The sequence below is a fragment of the Ruditapes philippinarum genome, unplaced genomic scaffold (assembly GCF_026571515.1).
Source record: "Ruditapes philippinarum isolate M1 unplaced genomic scaffold, ASM2657151v2 ctg4197_1_1_1_1, whole genome shotgun sequence".
Classification (NCBI taxonomy): Eukaryota; Metazoa; Mollusca; class Bivalvia; order Venerida; family Veneridae; genus Ruditapes; species Ruditapes philippinarum.
This window is the reverse complement of record NW_026864016.1, coordinates 45936-62854: the sequence shown is the minus strand read 5'-3', so window position 1 is coordinate 62854 and position 16919 is coordinate 45936. Positions and strand designations below refer to the sequence as shown.

Here is a 16919-nt window from a genome sequence, read left to right as displayed (position 1 = left end):
TTGATTGTAATCTAGTCAAATTTGATTTACTATGCGAGCAAAATAAGACTACTAAAACAGATTGAGAGTGTGTCTATAGGCTTTTAACTTCCCACACAATCGTGCACAGATAATAACTTAAATTTAAAATTAAGTAAGCTTTCAAATGAGCAACAGTATTCCCTAGATGTTTTATATTCAAATATGTTGCATGCTTTGAACTATTAGAATTAAATCAAATGTAAATTGTTTCACTTGAGAGACGTGCATGAACATTTGGTTTTACCTTATATGTATTTTAAAATTCATGACATATTTCTTAATGTGTCTGCTTGCTAAGTAAGAAGACTTGAAATTGGACAAAAAGGCTAGAGTTTAGTTTATTAAACATTAAATGTTTGGAAACATTTCAACAAAAATAACTTACATAAAAAATTTTGCCAAATAAAATGTTACTCGGCCTCGAATTAGTCGATGAAGCTAGTAAGAATATTTATGTCACGGTTTACAACCTTTCACTACTTACGGGAGAGGACTTAAGAGGGCCGAATATCTCAGTCGGTTTAGGCTGCGGTACGGTATTCCGAGAGGTCCTGTCCAGCTGTACATTTTTCTCACCCTGAGACATGTTCCAATTTATTTTCTTTAGCAAATTGATTTTATGGAGAACTGAATGCTCGTAAGAATATCTATTTCTTCCCTAATAATATGATTAAAGTTCTGTAGATTTGTGGTTAATAACTTTTATTTAAAATCGAAAAGTAAATCATTTAAAGAAAAAACAGTTAATATTCAGATGAAATAAGATATATACAACCTCACAGTTAAGGTCTTTTAGATTTAGCTATGGAATTTAGAAACAAATATTTTATACTCGAAAGCGATTGATATAAGTTGCAGGAACTTGTTTCGAGCTTAAATAAATATGTTAAAACCAAATCTGTATAGAGTAAAATCTGGCATATAGTTAAACATAACTTTATAATATAAAGCTTCCACTAGATAAGGTACACATAACGTAAGGATAATTATAAACTTGATGACACTGTCGAATAAAAATACTTTGAAAAACTGTATGTGTTGAACTTTTGTATTTATAGTGTCATTATGCTCATCCAAAAGTAAACTGTGGGTGCACAGGTGAAAGTCAAAATAACATGAAATTTTGCCAAAATTGTGTTAAATTCTATATTTTACTATCATGGTAAAATTTTCAATAATCCACGTCACCCACGGTAATTTCTAAAATGCCGTTCGGAGAGAGTGGAGCATTCGTTTTTAATTAACGGTTTTTTTTATATTTTATCCTAAACATTTTGTCATTATTGGTCAATCAACATTATAGAAGTCAATCTTTTGAAATATATTACTAATTCAGCTCATCTTGACAGCAGACAAAATTAGCATAATGTGACTTTATTACGATGTTATAAATGACTTTTTATTTTGCTTCTGAATAAACGAAATACAATGTTAATGAAAACATTAGATAAAGATATAAACATTAAGCTGTGTTGTCCTTGGCAAATATGAAAACTTTAAATATTTAAATGCAATTTCAACTTTATGTATACGTAAAAATAGATAAATAACCATGAGGCACTGAAATCAATAAAATTTATACGATAATGTTAGACCATTTTCAAACTTCAAAAGCTAGATAATAACAGTTCATCCGATATATATCGCATATATTTCAGAATATGTTTTAAAACACTTAACATGAGATCGATGTTATAATAAGGAGGACTTCTGTTGATCAGACATTTGCTATATCCTATCAGTAGTTGTCAACATGTTTCTTATTCTTTCTTCTTTTCATGATAAATGATAATGTTTTTTTCCTCATGATCAAATAACAATATGACCACAACGATTTAATATTATTATTTTCATGCGTTTATATTCTTAAAATATTAGTATATCTATATGCACTGGTTTTCTTGCATTAATTTGATTGTGAAATATCATTATTTATTATTAGCTCTTAGCCTCCTGGCTGTCACTGATTCTACCGATTCAACCTTTGCAGACCGAGACCAGCCGGTAACAATACTAATTTACTTCAGTATATAAAAACATGGCATTTCATGGTACGAAACGAGAAACAATATCACATGATAAGTGTTATGAGTGAAACTACGACAAATAAAAAGCATAATAAAGTTAAATCTTACCATGACTTTAATGATGTTTGTAATAGTATGGCACATGCAGCCGTATCAGACCGAGACCAGCCGGTAACAATATTATAGATTACAGTATATAAATACATGGCATTTCATGGTACGAAACGAGAAACAATATCACATGATAAGTGTTATGAGTGAAACTACGACAAATAAAAAACATAATAAAGTTAATTCTTATCATGACTTTAATGATGTTTTGTAATATCATAATCCATGAAACCTTTGCAGACGGGGACCAGCTGGTACAGTCTTTCTCTGTTGTCTTAATTTAGTTTAAGACTTTCTCTAAAAAAATGATGAAAAGTGTTGTACTAATCAAACAAGGAAAATGAAATTTTAGATATTGAGCAATGAAAAGATAAATATGATTTTATGATATGATCGTACATTCAGTCATAATATAATATGTAATGTAATATATGTGTGCATTTGAAACCTACGTCTATGTCTGTTTATCAAATTGTGAGAAGTACAGAGAAATGTCAATAGATGTGTTAAACGAAACATCAACATGAAAGTTAAAACTTCTGAATAATAAATAATTTATTTTGAACACTAAAATCCCTACGGTGCTGAGCAATATTTTGGTGGAACATAGAACATAAAATAGACAAATTTTTTTCAATAATGTAGTATGTGTACATTTATAATATGGTTACAAAATAAAGTTTGATGCAGCTTCGTGTGCTTATCTGATACATTTTGTGGATGAATTTTAGGCAGACATTTCAATAGGGTATGGTGTCATGTCCAGAGTCAAAGCTTATATTTTAAAATACAAATTCGTCCATTTCCGCATTAACTTCCTTTAATAACAGTTTCAGTTGAATGTTGGATTAGTAATCTTTCTTAAACTGATTTTTTCCGCAAAGAATTTAAGATTATATGATTAACTTATGTAATTTAAATAAAATCAATGAATTATACAGCACATTTACGTTTATATCAGTCCTTTAATTTTATTTCATTTTGTTACCGTGAAGAAAGGTTTGCATTTTAACGGCATTTAGACTGCTCTAAATGACCTATTAAAGCATGAACAAAGAAAAATATTTGAATCTTTAAATTATTTCCAGTTCAAGTCTATCTGAATGGCATTACAGTTAATGAAGTGTTATCATCTTTTTTCAAATAGATTTGGCTTGTGAATTGTGTTAACATTTAATCACTATTTTAACAAGATTATTATTCACTAATTTTCATACACGGAATGTAAGCATTTCATGCAAAAATTAACAAAATAAACGTAACAGAATGTTTTTTGTCTTAAGTGTCATATTGCATTTAATTCGTGGATATACAAATTAAGGATCTGGCTTTGCATGTTTTGATACTTATAATTAGCGGCGAAGAGTTCGGATTTTTTACGTGTGCGTATGAATTACAATTCAATATTTATATTCCTAAGGGTCTATCTTTTTCAGTAAGAAAATACATGTATCAGGCTAATACATCTTTATGTATACGTTTGGTTTGTGTAAGTAATTGCATCATTAATTGGTATCGACCCCACACATAAGTGTGTAAAATGTATATGCTATTTATTATTACCTTTAACATTGTTTGTGTTTTTTTTATTTTTTCTGACATTCAATCTCAGGAACAGCGCTTCCCAACAATCCTATTCTCAAAACAGCTTAAAAATAGCGATGTAAAAGAAAGAAATATTTTTATTTTGTTACAAGTATCCAGCTCAAAGTTTAAAAGTAGCTTTGGATTATAGAATTATCAATTAATGCAAAATCACAAATTACGCGGATGAATATCATTTTAATCAATGGAAATTGCTCGGCTATTTTCGCAAAGCTACCAATTATTGTGATCGGAATTAAACGCGACCTACATTAGCATTTGTTATTTATACTTTCTGAAAAAATAAAGAAAGGATAGTGACTCTTGAGCTGGGACGAATTTAGCGCAGTCGATGATCGATAATCAATTTCTGCTATAAGTAACGGTCCTATAAATAAGTTAAGCAATCAAATAATTTAATCCACGTAAACAAAGCGCTGTTTTTAGCCACAATTCAGCACGTACATAAACAAACCTGACTGTCGAGTAATGAAATATTATATACATGTCGGACTGTTTGGGCGAGAAGATTTTTGCTAAGTTATTTACATCAGGTTTACCATGAACAAAATATCTCTAAACTAATAAGGATTACAAACACTAATTTAGAATAACTTGGTTTGTTTCAAACAGTTTTCTTATAACTTCCTCTTGGTTCAGGGGTAACACGTTCATATAGGAAGCGAGGGGTCTGGGGTTCAAATCCCAGTCAAGGCAATTCATGTTGTTGTTTTTTTTAATTAACGTATTTTTAGCGATTTAAACATTCTTCCTTAAGGAGTTAGCCACGATATGTAAGGATAAAGTGTGGCTGTCATAAAAATGTACATAAATGATTTCATAATACAAGTTAGAAACTCTGGTCATGCAAAATTCCGTATCAAACTCAAACTGTTATATCAAAAATCAAAACGCAGTCGCTGCAACTCGGTGCCTTGCAAAGATCAGAAAATACGACAGAGCTAGCAGCCCTTTAATTGAAATAATAAATGCTTCAACTCTTAACCACGTGCCGGCCTTATACATGCATATATGAATACTTGGATATAAGAAATTTTGTTTGGTACATAAATTATTATTTATAAAATTTAAATATTTATGACTTAATTGTGGCATTTTAACAACATTTTCAATTCAATAAGAAATATCCTCGTTTTAATTGATTGGTCATTCGGTTAATAAAGGTGCCTCAATTAACATTTCACGTAGCTTAAAACTAAAACTGTCTTGTTCAATATTAGAGTGTTCCATATCTATGAAGTAACCGATGTTTGCCTTATCGCATTTGAAATGTATTATTTTTTAACATAAGTTACACACGAAAAATGTATTTCATGAAGTACTATCTTGTCTTTTGTCCCATTACAGAAAGAAAATGAATTGTACGGAATTCATTTGCAGCAGGACAATATCAAGACTTTCAGAATAATGGTTTACATTTTAGCAATTCCATGATATTCAATAAGATGCGAAATGATTATATCAAACGGAAAACATATTGTCAAGCATACGGTAACTCTTGGCTTGTCAAAGATAGATCCAGCCATGCTATTTTACAGACATCAAATGTATGATTGTTTGATTTTACGTAATGTTTGTGATTAGTCTGACATGTCTCTTACAAATTAGAATATATTAATGCATTTGCTTTGGTGTTAAATCAGTTGTAAAACAAACTTGTTTAATGTTGTCATGCCTGTAATTATGAGTGTAATACGTGTAGTTGCTTCAATTGATAAGTAAAAGAAAAACAACTAACAAAATCATTACTCATTTAAGTAAGGTAATTTTGTAATAACGGAATTCGAAGTACAAATGTAGCATCTACAGTAAACCTTCCTTAACGGAATAATTCGAATTGAGCATCCAAAAAAGTGTTATGTTCGTTACAAAATGTCCCAGTTCGATTATTTATAACAGTAGTAAACAATTTTGACATACAACTAACAAGAGTAATACCTCTTTGAACGACTTCGTGACAACCTTTTTGTGTAAAGGGGTTATATAACTCTTTGTCCATTTCTCTGGGAAATAACCCGAATCTAAAATAATATTAAATAAAATTCAGATATGAGCGAATAAAATATCTATATTTTCAATAAAATACTCGTTTACTAATCGCTACCATAAGCTTTGTTACGCCTTAGTGATTTTACAGCAGTTAAAATTTCACAATCTGTAATTGGCTGGTCTAATTCTGGAAAAAATTCATTTTATTTCATAAAATCATTATTATGACAAAACTGATTAGCCTCCTTATTGCAACAAGCAAATAAGTCGTTATTTATAGAAGACAAATATTCACTAAATTATTCCACTGTAATATTTTTTTCGAAAATTCTTTGATATCCTTTTAAATATTTTCAAAAAGTTTTAGGTTTACCTTTCTTTAAATTTTCTATCTCAGACATTTTCTTCCTGAAATGCATTTTTTCCCCTTTTTTTTAACAATACTTTTATAAAATGACTTATTTTCACACAATCTAATTCTAAATAATTTGTCCTTGAGATATTAAGCCACCTTAAAGATTCTAAATGCATATTTAGTACATTCTTAATCAAACCAATCAACATGCTTAACACACCTTTCTTCTTCAAAGCAATGAACAATTTTTTTTTTAAAAATAGAATATAATCGGTCACTAACATTTCGTAACACATCTGTAAAACTATTAAGTGCACTATTGATAAATATTGATAAACAATGGTGATAAATAAAAAGCTTTTCAGAAATGAAATAAAAGCATTCCTGGGCCATAATGAGCCTTTTTATTTCAAAAGTGGTATTAACAATTTCTGTTTCTTTGCTGCAGTGCTAATATTTCGTCCGCGTCATGAACTGCAAGTCTTCCGCTTTTACGGCGGGGAATAATGTTTGAAGAATGCAATTTAAAGAATATTTCATAATTAACCTCCTTTTGTTTCCATTCATATGTAATAACATAAATGATGTTCATCTTAAATTGTTTTACGATTTCTGTCTGGAAGCAGCATGGATATTCGATACAGACGCCATGTTCTGTACTTCAAACACATTTTCTTGATCAATTGTGACATTTTGAAAAGAAAAGGAAACAAAGTCCTTACAAAATGTGCATTACACACAATAATTCTCCGCACCTCTAAAATATCTAACAATTTTTTATTTGATTTAAACAAGAAAGAATGTGGGTAGCACTTAATTTTTTCAAATTTGGTTTATCATTCCTCAGCGAGGACCTTGGTTAAAGTACACGGTTTTTTCAATTTGGATAAAGGCTTTGTTTAAATATAGAACGTTTCATAATAGCCAAATGTTTCGCCATGCGCCATGCATTTCATTAAATAATGGAAGAAAACAGCAGGTGAAGCTTTTTTCCTTTATTTTTGGTAGAAATTTGTAATATTCACATATAAGAATATAAGCATTTAAGATATTAGCATTTACAATACATGCATTATTTAATCATATATACTTTTAATGGGACAATAAACTGAAAAAAAATCTTTATTACATGAATAGTTAAAGGGTATTATCATGTAGAAATGGTCTTCAACGGCTCAAACTAGATTCCAATTCAATTCTGTTGACGCATGAATGTTGAATATCAGTCTGTTGTTTTGTTTTGTCTGAATCAAACAATGTTCCATTAAGGCTAGCGCGTTTTCCATGAGAACAAAAAACGCGAAGTACGACTCTACGATGGTTACAATATGACAGTACAATGGCGAAGAGCGCCAATACGATGGTGACAATACGACAGTACGATAGCGATCGATGGTCCGTCTTTCTGGCGTATTGTCACCATTGTACTGTGGTACTTTCACCACCGTACTGTCGTATTGCCGCGCTTTTCGGTTTCAGAGAAAACGCTCTGGCCCTAAATTAAAAAACACCATAGACTCATACATGTCCGTTCTTACAATGGCATTGAAAAATGATGACAAAATTCAGATACATAACAATGATAAATATGTCAGTACCGTTAAAACATATAAGATGTTAGTTTAGATGTTATTGCTAAAACATCTATCATACGATCTAGGATTTATCAAAGGTCGTTTATTTTCAAATTTATCCAGTACTTAATGATAAAAATATTAAAAAGATATATACATGTTACCAAGAAATGTTACATTCAAGAACCAAATCATCTAAAGATAACTTTCATTCCAAAATCAATCATCCATCACTCAACTTGAAAAACCAGTTCAATCAACCATAACAAAAGGACAAAAGACAGTCATGAACACATAACACCACAATAGATCCGGTCTGGCCTTTAAGGAGGGAATTACCGTAAACATTCTAAAAAGAGAACTTTTACATTAGATACCAAATAAACATACTTCGGGCAGTATTGCCTACTATAAGATGTGCATTGGGTTCAGAATTTAAAGGACAACATAATTCTGATTAAAAATTTTTGCCAACATTTTCGGTCATTTTTATTTAGTTCCCGTGTATAATCATGTGTGTTTCTATTTCTAAGTAATGAAAACATAACAGAAAACATGATAATTTATGTGTCAAGTAAAATGTTAATTATTAGCATGTTTAGATATTCTTTGAAAAATATGTGTTTTACATGTCTTATAGTAATCGGGTTGTACGAGATCATCAATAGAATCGTCCCAACATTGTAAAATCTGATCTTGTTCTCTGTTAAAATAAACATATTCGTATTGTAATTGAAATTTAAAGTAGTGTCTGCTAAAACATAAAGGAAGCCCCCTCACAAAAGGAAAGCACGGATGACTTCACCTCAATTCTGTTTAACGTGTATATTTATCGGAAAATTAGTTTTATATCAAAAGAGACGGGGAGTCATAATGAAAATGATGACCTGCTTAAATATGTTCTAAAGATATCCCTATCAACGTTGTAAATATAATTATTTCATAGTTTCTAGACCTTTCTGTTGTATCAGAGTTAAATCTATAAATTCTATACATCCATACATGCACGATGCGTTAACTAGGGAGCAGGTATAAGTTAACCGCACCCCAGTTACAGTGCAATGCCTGTCAGCCTTACAAATAGAGCAAACTCGTTGATTGGCTATATTCTATCTGGGGTTTACTTATTGCGACGACAGGGAAAGAGATAACGATAGAAACGTCATATTTAAATGCCAGTTAGGTACATGTGTTACTTTTTTCTTTGGTTTCATACTGTGACAACGGGGATCGTGTTTTTTACTCTTGCCATTAATACAAAAGAGAAAGGCCATCAAAACTCTCTGCAAATTGTTTTATACCCGGGTGCTAGATCCCTTCGTACAGACAGCCTTGTGTTTCGATGCTCTTTCTATTGCATGTTTTACTTTAAAAACATCTCATTAAAATTTAAAAAGATAAGCATTGTCTACACATGCTTCTCATTTGTATGTTATCTTCTTTTTCATCCGGCAGTCGTCCCTGGCAGACATGCTATGTGACCAGTAAAGGTCTAAAGTTGCTACGTAGAGAGATGGAAAGAATTCTTTTCAATCCCTAACATTAGAAAAAGAATTGATTAGTGTAATACATGTACCTGTGTTTGGATTAGATTAGGTAAATATCGTTAGTAAAATCATCAAGAAATTAAAAGGGTCAGTGCAATGAAGATATTTTTAATACGTATTATGAGCAAATATCCCTTTTCTGCAATTGATGTTTATATTCCTGTATTTATGAAATAATTTTATCGCTCAATAACATCACTGTTTTGAGTTCGGATGCGACGAATTATATCACGAGGGGGTAGCCCGAGTGATAAAATGATGAACATCCGAAGGACAAACAGTGATGTTATCAAGCATACACTTTCGGTTCTTCTATCAATGCGGGTCCTGTTAGAAATTATTATCTTACACAATATTGGATTGTACGCTTGTTTATAACATCATTCAACCGGAACTTTTTAGTACCATGACATGGCTAATCAAGTAATTATTTTACATATACATGTACCAATCTTATCAATGTTTATTGATTTTGTGAAATGACAAATAGTGTGACGTGCATTCATATGTGTTACGTTATTTATGTGCCAGGTCCGTGATATAAAGGGTGAATTCTTAAACAATCATCTTTTTCATGCCATTTTATGGCAATCTTATCCACAAATATATAAAAGCATCCTTTGTGTTTTTGTTAAAAGCTATTTTATATAACTTTCTCATTTTACCTTATTGTCTATGAACTACTACCATGCTCTTTTTGCCCTACGCAGATTGTGCAAGCACGAGACAATATTACCTCTTAGCAACGGACGCGTCGTAAACGGTTTATATCTAACGTATATGTATCGTAATGAAGTGAAACTTACTAAATCGTTTATATCAGTTTATAACATCATCTTTAAATACATTGTCGATTATTTTATCCAGATAATTTCATTCCAGACAGAATCATACGTCTTTCTTTGACAAGTGCTAATTCGAATATATTGTATTTCATGATAATTCTAAATTAGTCAAATTGTAAAATCATGTTGTCGTGATATTTGAACATGCCACACAAATGTTCCATAAACCAATGGCACATGGGCACAATAAATGAAGAAGTCCGTCAATACATTTTCTAGTAATAGGTGAATTTTGTTCTGGAACCTGATTTTGCCCGAGTGGATTTAGCTTGGATAGGGTCTCACGTGGTGCGGTTTCGTCAGGTGTGATCCGTTCGCATCTAATGAGATCTGAACTAGTAAAATCGACGAAAGCAAACAAAAAAACAAGATAAAAGATACTTCTTCAAAACCCTTTTATCAAGTACCTTGCAGGATTTGAACTAAATATTTGATCGTATCGTAATCGATACGAGTGTAAAGCAGTATTTTTTCTCTCGGGTCGTTTTGTACATGTTTTTTTTTTTCGGCGCACCAACACAGTATAGCCCATATAGCGCCAAAACAGGAACTATGATTTTGGCTTACCTCGGGGTTCAAAACAACCTCACCTGCTGGAGCTAAGAATTGCATAGACTCTAGTTATGCGAACCCATTTAGTCGCCTCATACAAACATGCAAGGATTAGAAATCTTATTCCTCAACCATTAAAGGCAACACCTCGCCCAGAAATAATTATTATTGAACATATCTAAAGGCACGTTGGTTAGCAATAATGCAATAAAACCAATAACTGTTTGTTGTTGACTGACAACATTTTTAAAGCAGAGAAACAACGCAGTTAGAGTTCAAGTAAGCTATAGGCTATGTGATACAAGGGAGACAAATTTAGTTTATTGACTGTCATGTATTTCAGAACGGACTATCTCCCTTTTAAATTATTGTAATTAGAAAAGGGAATCATCCAATTTTGAATATTTACTATAATTGTAAAACGTATTTTACAGAAATGTGGTAGTGAACAATAATCATTCTCGTATTTTGTAACAATCAAACTTTATACATATTGTTCAATAGATATCCGGACTATCAAGAAATTATGATTCTGTCAGAACGTATACAGTACAGACATTGAGAATATGTAAATAAATTTCTTTATAATACTTACAACAACAACAACAACAACAACAACAACAATAATAATCATCATCATCAACACCATCATAATAATATAATAATAATATGTTTATTTAAAGAAGGTAACACATGCAGGTATACCATCCTTAAAAAAATAAAATATCTTACCTTCTAAAAAATAAATGAAAACACACAAAAAAAACAACATCATCAAACCATAACAACAACTATTTCATTTGTCAATTTATATTTGGTCCTAAAACATAAGACATAAAACATAATGTGATTGTTTTGACAAACGCTCCTTTTAGATATAAACACCATTCATGCAATTTCCATTTGGATGTTATTAACAAATGGACATGAATATTAAGTATTATAACAAAATGACAGAATTATAAAAAAATATGTTTTTTTATCTTCAAGATATGTTGTGTATATATATTAATTTAATAAAAGTTGACTCTCGATTGCTTGATTTCCGCAAATGTAATTTTACTAGGATTCTAAATCATGTGATATGTCTTTGGTTATCTAATAAAACTAAACTAATAAATATATATCAAACGATATTTCTGGTACAGATCAGTATAAAGTTATTTATGTTTATGGGTACATCCTCGTTTGTGTGATATCATTAACAAATCATGTATGAATCAATTTGCTAATTTCTCCGCTGAGCATTGACAATAGCCTAAGGTTACGATTGTTTCAGGACAATCTGATTGCGTTATTGTACTGATATGCTGTTCTCCCTCGGGTATAGGCTTCATCTGACCATTAAATGAATTACTGCTCAAATATAAAAGTGTGTTTATAATACTGATTGTAGTTTCACTACGGCAACTACGGAAAAGGATTTACATCAAATAAACAACAATTTCATAGCGCTATGAATAAGATAGCATATTTGAATCATGTTGTATAATATTTGATTAGCAAACCACAAAGCAACACGCTTAAAAATAATATTTCTTTTTAACTCAATTTATTTTTTGTGAGTTTTAAAAACAAACTTAATTTCAAAAACATTATTGTGATATTATTGTGTTTAACTAATATTTCAATTTTAATTTCAAAGTTATCTTCTCGACAATTTACAAATACGGAGACAAATGGACACATAGAACTAAAAAGTCAGACGAATATATAATGGTTACCATGGAGTTGCCATTTATGTACTTCTACCTAACTATTCATTTGATAGTTGCAATGAAACGTGACTTAACTTTATCTGATTTAAGTGAGCTTAAGAAAATTCAAAACATGTTTTGTGAAGGACAAAATACATGCTTGTATCACCCAGCCATTCCGGAATTTCTTTTGGGACAGTCGGACACGACAACGATGGAAACTTCCACAGATTTTGCCTCAATTTGGAGTAATTTACCTGTAATACCACCCGTACGACCGGGTCATGAATGTTGTGAAGAATGCTCATGTGATATTGACAATTGCTCCACTACTGGTTCTTGTTGTATTGAAGCAGTAGAAGAATTATGGCCAATTAAAGAGACAGACGTAGTGATGTCTTGTGTGTATCCGCAGCTACGACCTTATAATTATATAGAGTTAATCTATCCGAACGTTGACACACTAGTTCTAATGTATACAGAATGTCCAAGGTTTAACACTGTAGATTTAGAGACTGTGAATAAATGTGAACAATCGGATAACTATCAAGACATTGAAACTAAAATCCCTGTTACAGATAATACAACTATGATCATTTACAAAAATCGTTTTTGTGCACTTTGCCACAATGTTTCGGTAACCACCTTACACTATTGGGAAGTTACACTGGAATGTTTAAGAAGAATATTAAAACCACGAAATATCGGCTCAGTTATTACTACAGTTTTAGAAACAGAGAGTTGCAATCTAAAATATTTTAGGCCACAATCTCTTGGCATTACAGGACCGTTTTATCAATGTCAAGATGTTATTTCACAATGCAATGTTACAGGGCATTGGCAGACGTATAACTCTGTGTTAGAAGCAGCCTGTCTAGCATATTCCACCATCTACAATTTCAAATACAGAAATGTATTCTGTTACTTGTGCAATACAAAAGACACCATTGGTGTCAACTACTGCAGTAGAACACCGCGGCCACATGTTTTTGTCGATTTTGTCGCGCTTCTGAAATTTCAACCCGAACTTAGTCCTACGACGCCAGGTTTAGAATCTCAATTGACATGCTCACAGAATCAGCTGTATGATCCTTTGAAGGTAAGCAACTTTATGATGATTCTGGTTTAAGCCTGGGTTATGTGTATGTTTAAATTTCACAATTTTGGCTGGTTGAGGATTGAACCTAACGATCAATTGTTATTTGTTATTAACAGTTTACAATAAAACGTTGAATTTTCTTTTTATTGAATGCATATATTTCATACCAGTCATATTATTAATAATAATATTAGTCATATTTTTACAGTTTTAAAATTTTTGGCGTAGATGATTGCTTGTTCTTTGAAACGCGTTAACATTATTAACTATTATTTACCTTAATGGATAAATGTGTACATACCTGGAGTACTGATATATTTGCATATAATTAAACTGATTAACATTGATAGTTCTCATGTGTTTTACATGTATTTTACCAAGCGTAACGTAAAGATATTCATTCAAATGATGTTTTGTAGACACTTTTACTGCTGATTTGCACATAATTACACGACAAAATGAGCATATTTACCTTGAAAGCCGAACATTAACGACATTTTAGTTTGATATTAATAATTATTTTCTTGTATTTGCAATCGTCTTCATAAATCATTGTTCATTTCCAGAATCTTTGCAGAGACATAGAATGTTTATTCCCGAGGACGGTAGAAAATGGGAAGTGCATTAATCTTGTTGATAGTCTAGCAGGGATTGAGTTTGGTTTATATCTGAGGATGACACCTTTACAGGAATCTGAAGGAGATACCTTTACAGTACTACGGACTATTGCAAAAGAAATCAAAGAAAAAATAAACTCATTGATAAATAAAACCATTGAACACAAGTGTATGTTTTCTTTTAAGGTATATACAAAAATAAACTTTGTGAATGAAGGTTACCCTCTAAATAACAGTACACAATTTGATGTACAATATTTTGTTTTATACGTTGAAATGTCGTGCGGACGATTAAGTACCATAAAACCAGATACAGTAGACAAACTGCTGTCATTTGACAACACATCTCTCACAACTCAATCTCCATTTTACAACGGAACTGTCAACAGATATCACGTTCAAGTAGATCAGTACAAGAGCAAAGCTGGTTCTGTTACACGTGATCGGTTTTATAAATATGTAGATGATCTAAATGAAATATTTGTTGAAGATATTCCACCAAAATATAAAAGGTACCCATTAATAGTACTTAGTGTTCCTTACATGTGTCCCTCGGTTCAGATAAATAGTACTGAACTTAAAATTGTTGGATATACTGAGTATATTGCTATTGAAGAATACAATACAACTGTTGACTTAAAAGAAATTAATATTGAAACAAATTCCGGCGGGGAATCATTCTCAATTCGTATGTGCACAAGCTTATTTGACCGTATTGTTCAACCGTTCAATGCTATGAAAAAATCTACACTTAAACCTTTACAGACTACTTGTGGTGAAGAAACATTTTCTGCCAAAACCATTTTAACTTTGGTTTGCACAACTATAAGTATTTTCTGTTCAATCGTTACTCTTTTAGTTTACCTAAAATTTAAAAAGTTTAAAACGCAACCTGGAGTAAACAACATAGTTCTTTGTCTTGCCTTGATAACTGCACAATCTCTGTATCAATTTGGCAGCGGACAGTCGTGTAATGTTTCAAAATTATCTTGTCAAGTTATTGGTGCATTTGTCCATTTCTCCTGGTTGTTTCTTATGTTTTGGATGAATTCCTGTTGTATTCACATGTTCCGTGTGTTCAGATTAAGTCAAACAAAGATTGCTGTGTTTAATGTTCAGAAAACAACAATGGTTTATGTTTCAATATGTATTGCATGTTCTTTATTCATCGTAGGAACAAATGTAATTGTATCGCAAATTAGCAGTGATGGACTTGATATTGGCTATGGTGGCACATTATGTTACATAAGTCAAGGGCACATGGTAGCGTTCTTGTTTGCTTTACCGGTAGCTGTTATTATTCTGTTAAATATTATACTTTTTACTATAGTTATATTGCAGATGAGGAAAACTTCAAAAGTTCAAAATGATACAAATAGACAACAGTTTTTACATATTTATGCCAAACTTTCGACTTTAACGGGATGCACTTGGGTTTTCGGTTTTTGCAACTACTTTCTAAACATCGCTGCTTTCGATTATATATTCATAATCCTCAATGCTTCTCAAGGGGTGTTTCTCTTCATTGCATTTGTTGCTAATAGACGGACACTGAAATCAATACTTACGGGAAAGGACCACGAACAAACTGTTAATAAAAGCGCAATGAGTAACATTAGAGGTAATACGGATTCATCATCATTACAAAATTAAATACAATGTATAGAGAAAATTGTATTATATGTTATGAGGATAATGAGCATATGACCTTAAATGATGACATTACAGTGAAAAAAACGGTCTCGCACGCGAGACAAAATCAAAATTTGCTATGAACACGGAACATGAAAATGACAAAAGAAGGCGAACGTGGATTTTGATTTATTGCAAATTTCCGTGTCTTTATTTGACCTATTTTTAAATTTGTTATTATGTATTGTGATTTCTGAAAGATTTAGATTTAAATCATCAATATTAGACTGGTGTCCGTATCTTATGATATCAACGTGCAATTTGTAAAAAAATGAGGGAGGAAAACTGTACCAGGCGTACTTAAACCTTCGACATTATTTTTACTTGCAAGACATCCCTCTACATAAAGATTTATTCACTAAAAAATGCTTTACCAGTCAGTTTTATTGGTATTCTCTAAATTTTGTAGTAATGCTCCGTAAGGCTGTATTAAAATATCAACGTGTTCATAACATCATGAGAGCAATATCAACACTCAATTATTAAACATTTGATTAATTGTTCTAAACATAGATTATCAGTTCTATTTATCATTCATAGCCTTACATTTATCATTCAATACAGCTTTTATGTCAAAATGAAATAACCGATGGTATCATTCAAATCTTACTCATTGGATGACAGTGAATTCCATCAAGGATTAATCAACTAACGAGGAATGTTTAGAAGGTTTTGTAATTATTTACATTTAATCATTGTTTGACAGATATCGTGACTAAATATCACCCCGAGATATATATTAATTGTCCTTGTGTGTGGCATGTATGTGATTGTTGTTGTTGTTGTACAATTTATTTGTTACATTTTGTCAAGAACTGCATACAAGGAAACTATTTAAACATTGTTTTACTAAAACTGTATATATAACATAACTAGTACTGTAAATATCTTATTTCCATATGTTTTATAATTGTACTGGAAATGAGAGAGACATTTGACTGTATATAATGAAATAAAATGAATATGAGAATAAAAGAACAAGTCATTTAAAATGTTTAATTTTTGTTGTTGTTTTTCTTCTGTGATAAATGCAAATAGTCATTGCCAGCAGTAATAGTCTTCCATACGGTGTAAGTTAAATGGTTATACATGTAATTTTTATTTCAAGCCTTTCAACATACTTAATTCACTCAAAAGAACAAATAAAATCAAAACTAAACAATTAACATGATTTAAAGACCTCTCATT

General features: G+C 31.2%; 1 protein-coding gene across 1 annotated transcript; it reads left to right on the top strand.

Annotated features, from left to right (window-relative positions):
- Positions 1-12264: 12264 nt before the first annotated feature.
- Positions 12265-15734, top strand: LOC132724110 (uncharacterized). The gene is made up of 2 exons (XM_060708924.1): positions 12265-13422; positions 13989-15734. The coding sequence occupies exons 1-2, from the start codon at positions 12343-12345 to the stop codon at positions 15690-15692; spliced, it is 2784 nt and encodes a 927-aa protein (XP_060564907.1). The 5' UTR covers positions 12265-12342; the 3' UTR covers positions 15693-15734.
- Positions 15735-16919: the final 1185 nt, after the last annotated feature.

What these genes read in the sequence shown, in the direction of transcription:
- LOC132724110 (XM_060708924.1), top strand. Translation starts at nt 12,343, where the DNA reads ATGGTTACCATGGAGTTGCCATTTATGTACTTCTACCTAACTATTCAT. An exon ending in AGCTGTATGATCCTTTGAAG is followed by an intron (nt 13,423 to 13,988) that starts GTAAGCAACTTT and finishes GTTCATTTCCAG; the next exon opens with AATCTTTGCAGAGACATAGA.